We start from the raw sequence: 17930 nt of genomic DNA, 5'->3' as shown, positions 1-17930 counted from the left end.
TGAAATCTCTGCTTGGGAGTGCAGGGGGAAGGGTCACCTGAGTCATGGAGTCTGTAACCAGCCTGGGAACACCAGAGCAACAGTCTCAAACAACAAGCAATCCCTTACACATCATTCCTCCTCACCCATGTTCCAGGAAGCAACCCTAATGGAACTGAGTTCATAAAAAAAAGACTTGAAGGCATTCTGGAGATTAGCTGCGAAGAAGGGGATCAGAGGGTGGAGGGGAGAAGGGAGGGTAAGGAGGGACCATGATCACAACATACTATGGGCACATGTATGAAAAGCATGAAACACTGCATATAATTAACATACTAGTAAAACCTGACGTGGGACTTAGAGATCAGCGTAAGCAATCCTTCACAACGGAATTTGGACTAACAAGTGCAACGCCTGCTTCAAATCACTGAGGCAGAAACACCAAGTGTGAAAAGGGTGTTACTGAAAGGCGTTCGGACTCTTAAGCAAAGCCTCACTCACCACCTGACCTGTGTGCGCTTCCACAGGGAGGGACTCCTGGTACTGCGGAGGACGCCGTGACTACAGGAGGGAGAGAGGTGAACTGTCCGTCACCTTTCCAGTTTAGGCCTCTGTATCTCTGGCTATAAATGTCATGGAAGTCCAATCTTGTTACCCTTCAGGAAGTAATGTTCTGGAAGTCCCTTCTAGAACAACCCACCTCTGCGGTATCGACTGAAGACAAGCACCATCACACAAAACAACATCCTTGACAAACGTTATTTCTCCTTTTGATGCTCAAGCGCCTCTGTGGACTTTCCCAATCCTGGAGGGATGGGGGACTTGGACTTCTTTTCTTGTTTTTTTTTTTTTTGGTTTTTTCGATGTATATGGTGTTTCTGCCTGCAGGTACATCTGTGCACTCTGTGCATGCAGTACCCATGGGAGCCAGGAAATGGGCCTGGATCCCTTGGACTGGACTTAGGGACATTTGTGAGCCAACATGTGGGTTCTGGGAATTCAAACCTGATCCCACAAAGAGCAGCCAGTGATCTTAATCCCTGAGCCCTCTCTCCAGCTCAGAACAGGATTTCTTATTAGATCCAAGTTGTAGGTTTATTTATTTTATGTGTACAGGTGTTCTTCCTGCAGATAAGTGTACCACATGCGTATCTGCTGCCTTCCGAGGCCAGAAAAGGGAATAGACTCCCTGGCAGCTGGCAGCCACCATGTGAGTGTGGGCAAGAACATGTGGTCTTAAGTAGCGAGCTGTGCTCTTAACTAGAGAGCTGTGCTCTTAACTAGAGAGCTGTGCTCTTAACTAGAGAGCTGTGCTCTTAACTAGAGAGCTGTGCTCTTAACTAGCGAGCTGCCACTCCAGCCCCAGATCCGAGACGGAGTAACAAAACTTACCTGAATAGATCTAATCATGGATCCTGGTTCTCTATCCCCAGTTTAAAAAAAAAAAAAAAACAGAAACAAATGCCATCTTCTCTACTTGAGTGTAACTTTGCCATCATTTTTTTCAATGAGCAGAAATGACACCATGACATCCCTTTTAGAGACCAGGGAGCCAAGACTCAGAAAAAAAACGACTTGCATTAGGTCACACCATTAGTGTATGATAGGGTGTCTTACTCTTAAGTCTTTTTGTTTGTTTGGGTTGTTTTTTTTGTTTTGTTTTGTTTTGGTTTTTGGTTTTTCTGTGTAGCCCTGGCTGTCCAGGAACTCCATCTGCAGACCAAGCTGGACTCGAACTGGGAGATCCGCCTGCCTCTGCCTTTCTCTGCCTCTGCCTCTGCCTCTGCCTCTGCCTCTGCCTCCAAGTGCTGGGATTAAAGGCGTGCGCTGGAACCAAAGGAGTGCACAACCACCGCCCACTTCATTTGTCTTCGAGATGGCGGTCTCACTATTTAGTCCTGGTTGGCCAGAAACTTGCTTTGTAGATCATCAGGTAGGCCTCAAACTCAGAGACCCATCTGCCTCTGCCTCCGGGTGCCAGGATTCCATGCCAGGATTAAAAGCGTGCACTATCACACCAGGCAACTCTTAAGCCTTCTTTGGATTCCAAGCCAAAGCTAAGAAAGCTCAGCAAGAGAGCTTGGAGATCTGGTGTCAGAAACCCAGTTCTTCCACTAGAATAAGCCACTTCACGCCTTGAGACTCCTGTTTGCCGACTTGGATTCTAAAACAATACAACCCAGTTTACAAGTTTCCCCAAGGAGAAAGTAAGTAAACAGGGTACTTTATAAACTGTCCATATAGTGGGCTGTGGTGGTGCACACCTTTAATCCCAGCGCTTGGGAGGCAGAGGCAGGTGAATCTGAGTTCAAAGCCAGCCTGGGCTACAGAGCAAGTTCCAGGACAGCCAGGGCTACACAGAAAAACCCTGTCTTAAAAAGCTAAAAACATAAACAAAAATCAACTGTCTACATAAACCTGTTACTACACCACGGTATCGTCCAGCAATCCTCCAAACTGGAGGCGAAAGGATGGGGGGGGGGGGGTACTTCTGTGCCCGAAGGCTGCTGAGAAACCGCTTGTTTTGGTTTGTTTTGCCTTGTTTGACAGAGTCGCACTTGCAGGCACCCTTCTACCTCGGCCTCCAAGGGCTGGGAATTACAGACATCAGAATTACAGATCGCAGTCACCGCGTCCTGCTGATGGGCAGCTTTTCAACTTGGAGTTATTCTAGAATCTTCTAATAAGCTCTAGAAAACTTCCAGTTCTCCCTCCAGATAACCCTCACAGCCACAACGTTCCCTCCACCTCGCTCTCCGCTCAAGTCGGGAGAGACCCGCACACCGGCCACGGGAAAGACTCGGGCTGGGGCAGGGACAACCGCGAAGGCCGGGCAGCCCGGCGCCTGGGCTCGGGCGTCAAGGGACGACCACCACCGTGGCGCGGATCCCTGGTCCCTCGACTTCATGCTGCAGGGAGCCGGCGAGCCCCAGGCGCCGTCACCGCCCGCCGCCGCGGCCCAAGCTCCAGGCCCGTGAACCTGGCGGGAACCGCGAAGGAATCCGACGGCCGGGGCCCCGGCTTCGGAGGCGACGCCTCCCGGGGCCCCTCCCGGCCGGCCGGGACTCCTGCCGACCACCGCACGGAGCACTGCGCGGCTCGCACGGGCCACGGGGCTCGCGTAGAGGTCCGTGCGCCACGAGGACCGCGGCCGGCGCCGTCGGGTCCCGGGATGCCGCCGCAGCCCCGGTGCGCGCCGCCCGCGAGTGGGCGGGCGCCGCCGGAGGGAGCGCGGGGCGCACGTCGGCCCGAGACCCACGCCGGGGGCCGCGGCCGGCCGAGCGGCGGCGGCACCGCGGGAAAGTTACACCAACTTCGCAGGTGGCGAGGGCCCGACGCGGGGTCGAGGCCGGGCCGCCCGGGCTGCGGGGACGCCGAGGGGCTGAGCCCCCCGCGCGCTCGCGAAAATGCCCCTAGAAACTTAAGCCCTTCGCCATTTTAAGCACGAGAGCCTGGCGATTTAAAACTTAAAATAAACACCCCGCCCCCACCCCGAGTGGGGGCGCGTTCCCCAGCCCGCCCGGCGCGCCCACCCGGACCCCCGAAGCCCACCCCTCACGACCCAGGGCGGGAGGGGACGGTGGGGGCTGAGTCATCTCACCTCCTCCGGGGCTCTGTTCTTCAACTCCAGGTTAATCTTCTTCTTCATCTCCATGTCCTCCTCCTTTCCCCTCGCCTGCCCTCCCCACTACCCCCGACCCTAAAAAAAAAAAAAAACCAAACCTCTAAAGGTCTGGAGATGAATGAAAAGAGACGCGAAGACGAACGCCCACCACCACCCGGGTGCGGGGCAGGAAGAAAAGAATAGCAAATGGAGTCCGACGACTTGGGACTAACTCGGCTGCCCCCACCTTCTAGTCCACACACCCGCGCGCGCACACCCGGGCACGCACACACATCCACACACACACACACACAGAGAGAGAGAGAGAGAGAGAGACACGCGCGCGCCCGCAGTTCCTTCCCCTTCAATGGCTGCTGCGAGACTGAGCCTCCATGACACGGCACCGCCAACCCCCTGGCCTACACCCCGCCCACCTCCCGACGGCATTGGCCGAGTCTTTAGTGTCACACGACTCCACTGGGTGAGAGGGCTGTCCGTCCGTCTTTAGGTGGGACCTGGACCAGAAACTCAGTGTCTATTGGCTCGGAGCAAGCGCGCAGTTAATTCCGATAGGTCCGGGAGGATGTACGTCCCGGAGAAATGATTTTGAATCCCGGTCGCCCCCCTCCTTTTCTTTGTGTGATTGGCGCGCTTTCCCTCGGTAGTGGGACGGTTTGGGTGTCTGTTGAATTTGTTGTTGTTGGGGGGTTCTCTGGCTTCAGGGTTAAAGGGAGGGGAAAGGCGTCGTTGGCGTCCCCGGGGTTGTAAGTGGGTCACTGACACCGCACTCCAGAGCTTTTGGTGGTCTTACAGCACAAGTTTTCTGCTATGTGGCTACGGGGTGAGCACGGGACACAAGGCAAGAGCAGCGTGCTCGTTCCACCCCCGCGTCGAACTGCCCTTGCGTGTTTTGTAGAACCAGAGCGTGATAAGCAAGGTATTTTAACTTCCACTATAAAAGGCAGAACGACTCAGAAAGCAGTTGAGTTTAGCACGTTGAGTCAGAAACCTTTAAATACAACCGTCCTGGAGGAGGTGATACTGAGGTCATTGGTCGCTGGCAAAAAGTTGGGACGTTGGAGGAAAAGCAACACAGTCCTAAAGAAAACACGATTGCCAGAAACTCCACAGCTAGGCCTCTCCTTTCCAATTTCCCTTCGGTAAGTTTCCTACAGAAATCTACTTAAAATGTCCTTTTAAAGTGTATGTGAGGGGCTGGAGAGACAGTGTCCTCTTGGAGAGGACCCTGGTTCAGTACCAGCATGATGGCACACAACCATCCATATCCACAGTTCCAGGGAATCCAATAGCCTCTTCTGACCTCCACAGGCTCCAGGCACAGAAGTGTGTGTGTGCATACGTTCAAGCAAAACACTCAAATATGTTTAAAAAAAAAAAAAAAAAAAAAGTAAATCTAAAAATAAAAATTCTATTTAATGTCTCTCTAATACCCAGCATAATGGTACATGCCTTAAATCACAGACCTCGGAAGGGAGAGGAAGGCAGATCTCTTGAGGCCTGCCTGGTATACATAGTAAGCTCCAGGCCAGCCTCTGTCTCAAAACAAAAACTAAAAATCTAAATAAGATATGAGTGGGAGCCGGGCAATGGTGGCCCACGCCTTTAGTTCCAATACTCGGGAGGCAGAGGCAGGTGGGTCTCTGTGAGCCTGAGGCCAGCCTGGGCTACAGAGCTAGTTCTAAAACAGCCAAGCCTACCAAAGAAATCCTTTCTCTAAAAACAAAAATAAAACAAAGCAAAACAAAAACAAAAAACAGATAATGGGATAAGAATTATTATTATTTTTAAAAAACAAAAAAAAAGAATTATTATTATTATTATTATTATTATTATTATTATTTTGTTTTTTTCCAGACAGGGTTTCTCTGTGTGGTGTTGGTGCCTGTCCTGGATCTCACTCTGTAGACCAGGCTGGCCTCGAACTCACAGAGATCCTCCTGCCTCTGCCTCCCGAGTGCTGGAATTAAAGACATGTGCCACCACCGCCCCGGCCTCTATGTAGTTTTGGTGCCTGGTCTGCAGAGCGAGATCCAGGACAGGCACCAAAACAACACAGAGAAACCTTGTCTCCAGGAAAAAAAAAAAAAAAACACTTTTTCTCTACTTCCTGACTGACATGGTATGACCAGCTCCTTCCAGTTCCTGCCACTATGGACTGTGCCTAGAACTGTGAACTAAAACACACCCTTTCTACCTTTAAAGATTCCTCTGGGGGCAGGGGTTTGAGACTGGGTTTCTCTGTGTAGCCCTGGCTGTCTTGGAACTGGCTCTGTAGACCAGGCTGTCTTCGAACTCACTGAGATCCTCCTGGCTCTGCCTCCTGAGTGTTGGGATTAAAGGCGTGCGCCACCACCGCCTGGCTGTTTTTTAATCTTTCTTTGTTTTGTTTTGTTTTTAGAGATAGGATTTCTCTGTGTAGCTTTGTGCCTTTCCTGGAACTGGCTTTGTAGACCAGGCTAGCCTCAAACTCACAAAGATCTGCCTGCCTCTGCCTCCCGAGTGCTGGGATTAAAGACGTGTGCCACCACCGCCCGGCCTGTTTTTTAATCTTAAAGCTCTTAACTTTTCTTAGTTCTGGTTATATTCTGCCACATTCCTTTAAAATTCCAGATGAGGGGGCTGGAGAGATGGCTCAGAGGTTAAGAGCACTGACTGCTCTTCCAGAGGCCCTGAGTTCAATTCCCAGCACCCACGTGGTGGCTCACAACCACCTGTAATGAGATCTGGCACTCTCTTCTGTATACATAATAAATAAATAAATAAATCTTAAAAAAAAGAGGTGGCTTGAAAAAAAAATTCCAGATGATTTGGGGAAATGAGTGAATTAGCATACCTCTCCCATTTTTCAGTTTCTCAGCCTAAGACACCTTTGCGTCTCCAGCAGACTCTTCACCACTCCACACCCTTACCCTGACCCGGGCACAGGAACAAACAGGCTTGCACTTGATAACAAACAGCATAAGTAATGGAATGGTGCTTCTGAAGGGCATCCGAAGAGTTAGTTAGATTTTAATGCTAACAATGCTAAAGGAAGCCAGGGTAGAAAAACAACCAAAATACACAGCAAGGGGAGATTCAGGGGCCTGGTGGCTCACACCTTTAATCCCAGCACTCAGGAGGCAGAGGAAGGCAGATCTTTATGAGTTTAAGGCCAGCCTGGTTACATAGGGAGTTCCAGGCCAGCCAAAGCTACATAGTGGGACCCTGTCTCATAAACAATACAATACAAAACAACAACAAAACACAAAACAAAAATGTCAGGGAAGAGCTGGGCACAGGCTGGAGATGGATAAAAAAGAAAAAACTCATTTTAGGACCAGCCTGGGAATATATCCTGAATTCTGATCCCACCTGAGAGCTGACCATGGGGGAGGGTAGTATCCCAAGAGGACATACCTGATAGCAAAAAGAAGAGAAAAACGTGATTGAGGGAGAGAGAAAGAGAGAGGAAGAGTTTTCTACTAAAGAGCTGTCCACTAAAGAGACTGAGGAACGGAAAGAGAAGGGGCGGGCGGGGGCGTGTAATATATATATATATAATATATATATAATATATATATGGGAGCTGAACAAGAGATAGAAGAGAAGGCAGACGCAGGTAGATCGTTGTGACTTTGAGGTCAGCCTGGTCTACATATCAAGTTCCAGGCCAGCCAGGGCTACATAGACCCTGTCTCAAAAAGAAAAAGAGGAGGAGGAGGAGTGTAGAATAGTTCAGACAATGCCTTTAACTTGCCAACAAGAAGGAAGCATCAGGATTTTATTAAACTCTTGGTCTGCGGGATGCCTCAGTGGGTAAAGACACTTGCCAAGCCTTCCAACCTGAGTTTCCATTCCTGGAAACCCCATGGCGGAAGGAAAGAACTGACTCGCAAAAGTTGTTCTCTGACTTCCACATTCGTGCTATGGTACATGCATAGACACACACACACACACACACACACACACACACACACACACACACACATAAAGGAATAAATAAATAAATGTAAAAAAAAAAAGTTGAAGTCAACGTGTGTTTAACATTCAAGACCTGCAAGAGGAGGGGAGAGTGCCGGGCGGTGGTGGCGCACGCCTTTAATCCCAGCACTCGGGAGGCAGAGCCAGGTGGATCTCTGTGAGTTCGAGGCCAGCCTGGTCTACAGAGCGAGATCCAGGACAGGCTCCAAAGCTACACAAAGAAACCCTGTCTCGAAAAACAAAAAACAAAACAAACAAACAAAAAACATTTAAGACCTAAGCTCATCTTCAGCCACTGACTATCTTACTTACCTTGGGATCAGGATGTAAACTCTCAGCTACTTCTCCAGACCCGTGCCTGCCTGCCTGCCTGCCCACCCAATGCCAACGCTCTGCCATGACGGTCATGGACCCACCCTCTGACACTGTAAGCAAGCCCCCAATTCAATGCTTTCTTCTCTAAGCTGCCTCGGTCATGGTGTCTCTTCACAGCGATACAACAGTAACTAAGAATCCCTCTCTAAACTTACTTTCCATCCTCCATCCACGACTGCATTGAGTCTTAGCAGCTCACTGGCATTGGTCCTGGAGGAAATCAAAACTTAGGAGAGGGGGTTAGGATGTTTGTACCCCTCCCTCCCAGGCCCTTACAAGATGCCTGAGTCCCTCTACTGAAAGCCACAGATCCTGTGGTACTGTGGGATATGTCACTGAAGAACTTATTCCCCCAGTTACTGAGGGTACAGCTGGAAGATAATCCTAGCAAACAATACCCTGGAAGGGGATTGCCTTGCTCAGAACTACACCTCTTTCTGGAGGAAGTCCAAATCAACACCAATCTGGAAGGTGTAGTCTGCCATTTTGCTAGACTTACAAAAAGTGAAGGGATGTCCCAGCTTGGAAGCACTCTGTGGGGCTCTAAGGCCTCTGTTAGGTCTGCATTGCCTGTCTCCCTCTGCTTAGATTCATCGTCTTTCTCCTGCCTTCCACATTTTGGTCTACACAGTGGAAAGAATCGACTACTTCAGCCATCAGTGGTGGCGCACGCCTTTAATCCCAGCACTCAGGAGGCAGAGGCAGGCAGATTTCTGAGTTTGAGGCCAGCCTGGTCTACAGATAGAGTTCCAGGACAGCCAAGACTGTTATATAGGGAAACCTTGTCTTTTGGAAAACCAAAAAAGAAAAGAAAAAGAAACAAGAATTGACTACTTCAGATTTTCCTCTGACTACCACACACTAGCAGTGGCACTCAGATGTACCTGTGTATAAATGCACAAATAAATGTAATTTAAAGCTTATATATTTAACTTTTTCAAGACAAGGTTTGCTGTGGGATGGTCTTTCTGTATGCTGTGAATATATGCTGCTACCACTGGTTAATAAAGAAGCTGCGCGGGTCTATGGCTTGGGCTTCTTACTAGCTAGGTCTTTCATCTTAAACTAACCCATTTCTATTAATCTATGTTTTGCCATATGGCTGTGGCATTACCAGTCTGCTGCATCTTGTTACTGTATATTATTGTGTTGTCTTGGGGATTTTTAACTACAGAGAGACATTTTGATTGTGAGGGCTGCTAAGTTAAACCAACATATATATATTTTAAAGATATCTTGACTTCAAAATTTGAGTCTAAGGATATGTAGCTTTGGAAAAGAGGTTCTGTTTTTGTTTCCACAGAAGGTGAGAACCTGTGGATGGCTTCCAGGTTAATACAGTTTGATCAAGCAAGACCCCCTGAAAAATCTCCAATGAGAATCGATGGCCCAGATGATCCAACATTTCAGAGTGCCTCTGTTACAGATTCCTCTGAGTTCTGCATCCAGAAAGCCTTCAAGGCTGCTGGCTGAGATAATCCAGCCTCACAGAACTCTCCAATCAGGACTTGACCATAATCCCGAATTTTCTTTGGGTCCCCATAAGATTAACAGTGCCCTCTATCAGCAGGAAGTAGCCTAGAAAACTATGCCCACATTCCCAAAAAATGGATTATGGATGTTTGTCTTTGTTTAAAATGTTAGTTACAAATTGTTATGGATAATGGTCAGGAAAAAAGCTAAACAAAGGAAATTAGAATCAGGGGTTTTGTTTTGAAAAGATAGAAAGGGGAAATGCTGTGGATAATGTTCTTGCACACTGTAAAGATTTGTCACTCCTACTGGTTTAATAAAACACTGATTGGCCAGTAGCCAGGCAGGAAGTTGGGGGAGGGGTGGCTAGGACACAGACAATGACCAGACTAGGAGAAGGTTGGGGAGAGGAAAGGCAGAGACAGAGCAGTCAGCCAAATGCAGAGGAAGTGAGATGAAAATGTTGGACTGAGAAAAGGTACCAAGCCACGTGCGTGGCTAAACATAGACAAGAATTATGGGTTAATTTGTTTGTTTGTTTGTTTGTTTGTTGGGTTTTTTGTTTTGTTTTGTTTTTCAAGACAGGGTTTCTCTGTGTAGCTTTGGCGCCTTTCCTGGAACTCACTCTGTAGCCCAGGCGGGCCTCGAACTCACAGAGATCCACCTGCCTCTGCCTCCAAGTGCTGGGATTAAAGGTGTATGCCACCACTGCCCAGCTAATTATGGGTTAATTTAAGTGTAAGAACTAGTTAGTTATAAACCTGAGCAATAGACCAAACAGTTTATAATTATAAGCCTCTGTGTGTTTACTTGGAACTGAACAGCTGTGGGACCTGGCAGAACAGAAACTTCCCCCTACAAAGGTTTCTCTGTGTAGCCCTGGCTGTCCTGGAACTCACTATGTAAACCAGGCTGGCCTTGAACTCACAAAGATCCACCTGCCTCTACTGCCTGAGTGCTGGAATTAAAGGCATGCGGCCAGCACCCAGTAACTTAAATTTTTTTTAAATAAAATAATAACTGTGGGTTGTTCTTCCTCTTAACTTTCCCTTTTCTAAACTACGAGCAGTGTTAGTAACATGCGCCTATAATCACAGTGCTTGGGAGGCTGAGGCAGAAGGATTGCTGGGAGTTCAAGGCTAGCCTGAACTACTGAACAAAACACACACATCAAAACAAAAGGAAAAGAAAACAGAAACACAAATTAGTTAATTTGTGCTCACTCACAAAATAAAGCAAAGCTAATGCTACTAAAGCATTTTTCCCCAGAGTCCAAAGTGATTTGGAGCCCCAAGAAGTGATTCTCACCAGTAATTCTGTAAAATCCTTCCCCAGGAAACAAGAGCTGGTACCAGTCCTGTTGGCTCAGAAGTGATCCATTCCTAGAGAACACTAATGTTTTCCCCCCTTTACAGTTTTTTTGTGGTGTGAAGAAGGTCAGAGGACAGCCTGCAGAAGTCAGGTGCTCTTCTTCCACCATGCTGGTTCCTGGGATCAAACTCAAGCTACCAGCTTTGGCAGCAAGCCCCTTTACCTACTGAGCCATCTAGACATCCCCTACAGTACTCCTACCAATATTCCTACCAATGTACAAGATACAATAAACATATATCTGCTCATCTAACCCCTGTTGGGATACATAACAATAAGTTATGTAACTAGACATTGAACTTATAGACCATCCATTAACACAACAAAACATGATAAATGAATCTTTGGTCTTTAAACCTGTATCTTCTTTTCCTGGCCTATGCTAAAAGATAGTTCCACAGAAACTTAGCATACAAATCCAATGTACACAGTTCATAGACACATTCAATGCAAGAAACCTAGCTACAGAATTTTGATATGTTCTTCTGTTACATAGCTAATAAGTATATTTTCCTACTTATTAATAAATTTATTTTTTGCCAAGGTTGTTATGATGATTGATCTTCCTCAACTTGGCTGGATTTAGAATCAACATAGAAACACACCTCTGGGTGTGTCTGTGAGGGTGTTTTCAGAGAGATTTAACTGACAAGGGTAGACCAGGCTGGCCTCGAACTCAGAGATCAGCCTCCCTCTGCTTCCTGAGTGCATAAAGGTGTGTATCACCACCACCACCACCACCACCACCACCACCACCACCACCACCAAAGCTTGGGTGGTGTCACTGTATGTGCTGGAATGCCCGACTGAATAAAGGGAGAAAGTCAACTTAACAGCAACATTCACATCTCTCTGAGATTATCTTAGTATTGAAATGTTAAATCATTTTTTTAAAGCAAGACCCTGAGGAACGACATTTAAGGGTGTCTTCTGGCCTCCCCACATATGTAGACACACACATGCTTGCATCACAGCATACACACATGCACAGAACCAAGAATGAGCAGCTAAAGCTCTCATACACAGCTGGAGGGGACGACAAACCCTACAGTCACTCCGAGAAAGCTGGGCAGTTCCTTGTGTAGTTAAACGTACAGTTACCGTATGATCCACAAGAACAACAAAAAGATGTGTTCACTCAGACTCGTGTGTCAGTATCGAAAGTGGGTCCATCCTGCAAATGGACACAACCCACACGTTCTCCAGCTTGCCAATAAATGAGCAAATCTGGTCTACACACACAGAAACTTGGTGATAAAGTGAAGCGAATCCCCGGTACCCGACAACACGGATGGATGCTAAGTGTAAGAAGCCACATCCAAAGGATGTGTAATTTGATCCCTAAGATGTGCTGAGAAAGCCAAAATTATAGGGTCAGAGAACAGTAGTTACCAAAGGACGAGTGTGGGAAGAGGAGTTAACTACAAGGGGCGCAAGGGACTTATTGCGGGGGTGGTGGTGATGAAACTCTTCTCTGTCTTGATTATGGGGTAGTTACCCAATGGATTTGTCCAAACTCATGGACGTGCACACTGAAAAGGGTGCTTTTACTGCATATAAATCATACCTCCTTAAGCCTGGCTTAACTTTTTTCACAGTAAAGTGATAAAGGGAAAACTGCAGTACCCACTGAGAGTCCACTTCTAAGCAAAAACTGGACAAGTTTATAAATATTTATGTGAGAGTGTTTTTTTTTTTTATTCTGATTTTTCAAGACAGGGTTTATCTGTGAAGCAGTCCTGGCTATTCTGGAACTCACTCTGTAAACCAGGCTGCTCTCAAACTCAGTCACAGAGATCCACCTGCCTCTGCCTCCCAAGTGCTGGGATTAAAGGCCTGCGCCGCCGCCACCACCGCCGCCACCACCCAGCTTGAGTGACAGTATTCTAATTATTGTTAGTCAGAGGTAAAAAACTGAAAATGACTTAGTCCAGATACAAAAAAGGAGTGAAATATATCAGACTGAGACTGGGGGTGTAGTTTGGTGGGAGAGCATATACTTAGCTTGCAAAAGACCTTGGTGTTCAATCCATAGCACCAAACATGAGTGAACAGATAAATAGATGAATGAATGAATAAATAAAAATTATTACCTTTTTCCTTCCTCAGACTTTTAGCTGCCAGGCAAGGACTCTACCACTGATTCTATCCTCAAAAAAATAGGGTCTCACTAAATTACTGTCTTAGTCAGGATTTCTTTTGCTGTGACAAAACACCATGACCAAAAAGAGAGTTGGGAAGGAAAGGGTTTATTTGGCTCACACTTCTGCACTGTAGTCCATCATTAAAGGAAGCCAGGACAGGAACTCAAACCTGGCAGGAGCCTGGAGGCAGGAGCTGATACAGAGGCCTCCAGGGGTGCTGCTCACAGGCCTGCTCCTCATGGCTTGCTCAGCTTGATTTTTTATAGACTGTAGGACCACCAGCCTATACTCCTTTACACAGAGAAGGCCCCACCCACAATGGCCTGGGCTCTTTAAGAAAATGCCCTATAGGCTTGCCTACAGCCCAGTCTCCTGGAGACATTTTTTTTTTTAAGATTTATTTATTTATTATTATGTATACAGCATGTATGACTGCAGGCCAGAAGAGGGCACCAGATCTCATTACAGATGGTTGTGAGCCACCATGTGGTTGCTGGGAATTGAACTCAGGACCTCTGGAAGAGCAATCAGTGCTCTTAACCTCTGAGCCATCTCTCCAGCCCGACATTTTCTTAATTGAGGCTTGTAGCTAGAGTTTTCCTGCCTGGCCCACAGTCAGGACAAATCTCTCACCCACCAGCCCCACAGCCGCTCAGACCTGACCAAGTAAACACAGAGACTTACATTGCTTACAAACTGTATGGCCGTGGCAGGCTTCTTGCTAACTGTTCTTACAGCTTAAATTAATCCATTTCTATTAATCTATACCTTGCCACATGGCTCGTGGTTTACCGGCATCTTCACATGCGGCTTGTCATGGTGGCGGCTGGCAGTGTCTCCTTCACCCAGCTTCCTGTTCTCTCAATTCTCCTGTTAGTCCCGCCTATACTTCCTGCCTGGCCACTGGCCAATCAGTGATTTATTTATTGACCAATCAGCAACACATTTGACATACAGACCATACCACAGCAGAGGCTCCCTCCTCTCTGATGGCTTTAGCTTGTGTCAAGTTGACATAAAACTATGCAGCACAGTTGCCCAGGCAGGTCTTGAACTTTCGATCCTCCTGCCTCACCTACCCAGAGTAGTTGAGTCCAAGCTTGCCACATCAGGCCTGCCAAAATTATGCTATTTCAATACTACGAAGTCATTGTGGCAAGGATTTATATTTATTGATATAGAATAACTTTCACAAATTATGCATATGATATGGTCCTGTTTTTATAAAATCTAAAATGTCTATGCACCTAAAACATATACATTCATATGTAGCATCACAGAAAACAGTTCCTAAGACATCAGAATGTGGCTGTGGACATACATTGCTCAGTTGGTAGAGCGTTTGTGTGGTCTGTGAAAAGCCCTGGATTTGATCTCCTGGAGAACATAAACTGGGCATGATGATACATCCTGAAGTGGAGGCAGGAAGATCACAAGATAAAGGTCACCATCAGAAGGTTAGGCAGGCATGGTGGCATTGTCATCTAGCCTAGTACCTGGGAGGTGGAGGACGATCCAGGGTTACATGCCAACCTGGACTACATAGTGAGATTTTTTTTTTCTTTTTTTTTTTTTTTTTTTGGTTTTTCAAGACAGGGTTTCTCTGTGTAGCTTTGTGCCTTTCCTGGAACTCACTTGGTAGCCCAGGCTGGCCTCGAACTCACAGAGATCCGCCTGGCTCTGCCTCCCGAGTGCTGGGATTAAAGGCATGCGCCACCACTGCCCGGCCATAGTGAGATTTTTGTCTCAAATTAACAAATTAACGTGAGCAGTGATTGTTTCAAACCAGAATTTTGTGTTTTGAGAGGTGTCACCTTTATTTCTGTTACTGATTTTTTTTTAATTTTAGTATTATTTATTTTTTAGATAGTCTTTCTAGGTAGTCCAGGCTGGCCCTGAACCCATGAGCCTCTTACCGCAACCTCCCACATGCTGGGGACCCAGACCTGCACCACAATGCCTGACTTTTCTTTGTTATAGTCTTCAGCTTCTCCTAATTGAGTGTTACTTGAAATTTTAATTTTATTTTGTAAAGAATTTACTTATGGGGCTGGAGAGATGGCTCAGAGGTTAAGAGCACTGACTGCTCTTCCAGAGGTCCTGAGTTCAATTCCCAGCAACCACATGGTGGCTCACAACCATCTGTAATGAGATCTGGTGCCCTCTTCTGGCCTACAGGGATACATGCTGTATACGTAATAAATAAATCTTTAAAAAAAAAAAAAAAAAAAAAAAAAAAAAGAATTTACTTATTTATGCCAGGTGTTGGTGGCGCACGCCTTTAATCCCAGCACTTGGGAGACAGAAGCAGTCAGATCTCTGTGAGTTCGAGGCCAGTCGACACTACAGAGTGAGTTCCAGGACAGCCAGGACTGTTACACAGGGAAAGCCTGTCTCAAAACAACAACAACAACAACAACAAAGTATTGGGTCCAGGGGCGGGAGAGATGACTCAGTGGTTAAGAGCACTGGCTGCTCTGCCAGAGGACCTGGGTTCAATTCCCAGCACCCACATGGCAGCTCACAGCTGTCTGTAATCCACTTGCAGGGGATCCGACAACCTCACACAAGTAAATAAATAAAATATATATTTTTTTAATTATTGGTTCCTCACTGTCCCCTCTACAGTGGAAGGGCTTGAAGGTGGCCTGCTGGCAGAGCCACAGGGAGAAATGACCTAATATGCAATGGCTGCTTCCAGGAGCCAGTCAGTGTGATCTTCTGGCTTACCAACTATGACTGAGCAGTGTGGCCAGAGCATTCTCCAGAGTATTGCCATAAAAACAGGAAGACAGGAAGGCATCCTCACCCACAGTTTGACCGGATGCAAAGAAGTATCAGTGACCAGAGAATCTATACCTGAGCTAAACAGTGACTGCACGAGGCCAGAGTCACTGTGTGGTGCCCACATACATACAACAGTTACTGGAGTCATGTGTGGTGCCCACATACAACAGTTACTGGAGTCACTGTGTGGTGCCCACATACAACAGTTACTGGAGTCACCGTGTGGTGCCCACATACAACAGTTACTGGAGCCACCGTGTGGTGCCCACATACAACAGTTACTGGAGTCACCGTGTGGTGCCCACATACAACAGTTACTGGAGTCACCGTGTGGTGCCCACATACAACAGTTACTGGAGTCACCGTGTGGTGCCCACATACAACAGTTACTGGAGTCACCGTGTGGTGCCCACATACAACAGTTACTGGAGTCACCGTGTGGTGCCCACATACAACAGTTACTGGAGTCACCGTGTGGTGCCCACATACAACAGTTACTGGAGTCACCGTGTGGTGCCCACATACAACAGTTACTGGAGTCACCGTGTGGTGCCCACATACAACAGTTACTGGAGTCACCGTGTGGTGCCCACATACAACAGTTACTGGAGTCACCGTGTGGTGCCCACATACAACAGTTACTGGAGTCACCGTGTGGTGCCCACATACAACAGTTACTGGAGTCACCGTGTGGTGCCCACATACAACAGTTACTGGAGCCACTGTGTGGTGCCCACATACAACAGTGTGTGCAGAGGGCAGAGCTGAGAGACCTTTGGTTTTGCTGAGACAGGGTCTCACCATGGAGCTCGGACTGGCCGGGAAATCACTATGTAGACCAGGCTGGTCTTGAACTTACAGATATCCACCTGCCTCTGCCTCCACTGAGTGCTAGGATTAATGGGCGTATTCTGCCACCTGTGGTGAGTTTTAGTCTTGGAAGAATATTGGGCCAAGAATGGTCCAGAGGAGGTGGACTGAGAAGGAAAACATACTGGTCCAGGTGTAGTGGTACACAACTTTAATCCCAGCACTTGAGAGGCAGAGGCAGGCAGATCTCTGAGAGTGCGAGGCCAGCCTGGTCTACATAGTAGTGAGTTCCAAGGCAGCCAGAGCTACATAGTGAGACCCTGTCTCAAAGAAAACAAAAGAAACAAATTTTAACAAAGGAAAGAAAGAAAAAGAAGACATACTCAGGCTGGAGAGATGGCTCAGAGGTTAAGAGCACTGGTTGCTCTTCCAGAGGTCCTGAGTTCAATTCCCAGGGTGGCTCACAACCATCTGTAATGAGATCTGGTGCCCTCTTCTGGCCTGCAGGCATACATGCAGACAGAACATTATGTACATAATAAATAAATCTTTATTTAAAAAAAAAAGACATACTCAATGGCAAAATACTTGAGAGACTCTGGGTTCGAGCTGCCAGGACAACTGTTAGGCATTAGGGATAAATTATTCTTTTATTTTTAGCTTTTTTTTCAAGATTGATTTATTTTTATTTTAAGTGCATTGGTGTTTTGCCCGCATATATGTCTGTGTGAGGGTGCAGATGCCCTGGAACCCGAGTTACAGACAGTTGTGAGCTTCCATGTGGGTCCTGGGAATCGAACCTGAGTTCTCTGTAAGAGCAGACAGTGCTCTTAACCACTGAGCCATCTCTCCAGGGCATTTGTTCTCAAATTTTACCAATCATAAGCTTAAGTCTTGAATCTGGATTTTTCTTTGGGGGGACGGGTTTGGGTTTTTGTTGTTTTGGTTTATTTATTTATCTAATTGTTTGTTTGTTTATTTTTGGATTCTTCAGCTGAGACAGCAAGAAAGATGGTTTATTGCACACGAGTTATACTTGGCCCCAAGTGAGAACAGAACTAGTCCGGAACGCCATAGGTTCAGGGCAGAGGGCCAGCGGGACTGTTTCGGTTTTATTGAAGGCAGTCAAGTCTCTCAGGTGGTCTCTGCGAGCAGATGGTGATGTTCAGGTCCATTGGGACTTACACCAACAGCAGCACACACTCCAACAACTTGTACCAGCGTCCCGGCCTTCAGCATCCCTGTCTGCTCCTTCAGCCCCGCGGGTGCACAGGCTGGTTTTCTTGGACCTTTGCCTCATCCTCCTTTTCTTGTGCTGCGCATGCGTTTCTTCCTCCACTTCGCTCTCATGGTGCGGGAGCTTCAAGGAAGATGATGTTAAGGCCAAGAGCAGGTTTTGCTTTTTT

At 47.2% G+C, this 17930-nt stretch overlaps 1 protein-coding gene across 4 annotated transcripts in view; it reads right to left on the bottom strand.

The window, feature by feature from the left end:
- Anp32e (acidic nuclear phosphoprotein 32 family member E) overlaps window positions 1-17930 on the bottom strand; it is a 39887-nt gene that overhangs the window by 12430 nt on the left and 9527 nt on the right. The window contains exon 1 of one of the 4 annotated variants that reach the window (XM_059265888.1): window positions 3581-3998. The exons of 1 other annotated variant lie outside the window; for it this stretch is intronic. In XM_059265888.1, the coding sequence (XP_059121871.1) occupies window positions 3581-3634 (54 nt within the window). In that variant the 5' untranslated portion in view covers window positions 3635-3998. Of the gene's footprint in view, window positions 1-3580; window positions 3999-17930 lie in introns of those variants that run through there. 2 more of the 4 variants (XM_059265886.1, XM_059265885.1) reach the window with 2 other exon arrangements.

The sequence above is a fragment of the Peromyscus eremicus genome, chromosome 6 (genome assembly GCF_949786415.1).
Source record: "Peromyscus eremicus chromosome 6, PerEre_H2_v1, whole genome shotgun sequence".
NCBI classification, from domain to species: Eukaryota; Metazoa; Chordata; class Mammalia; order Rodentia; family Cricetidae; genus Peromyscus; species Peromyscus eremicus.
This window is presented reverse-complemented; position numbering and strand designations above follow the sequence as displayed.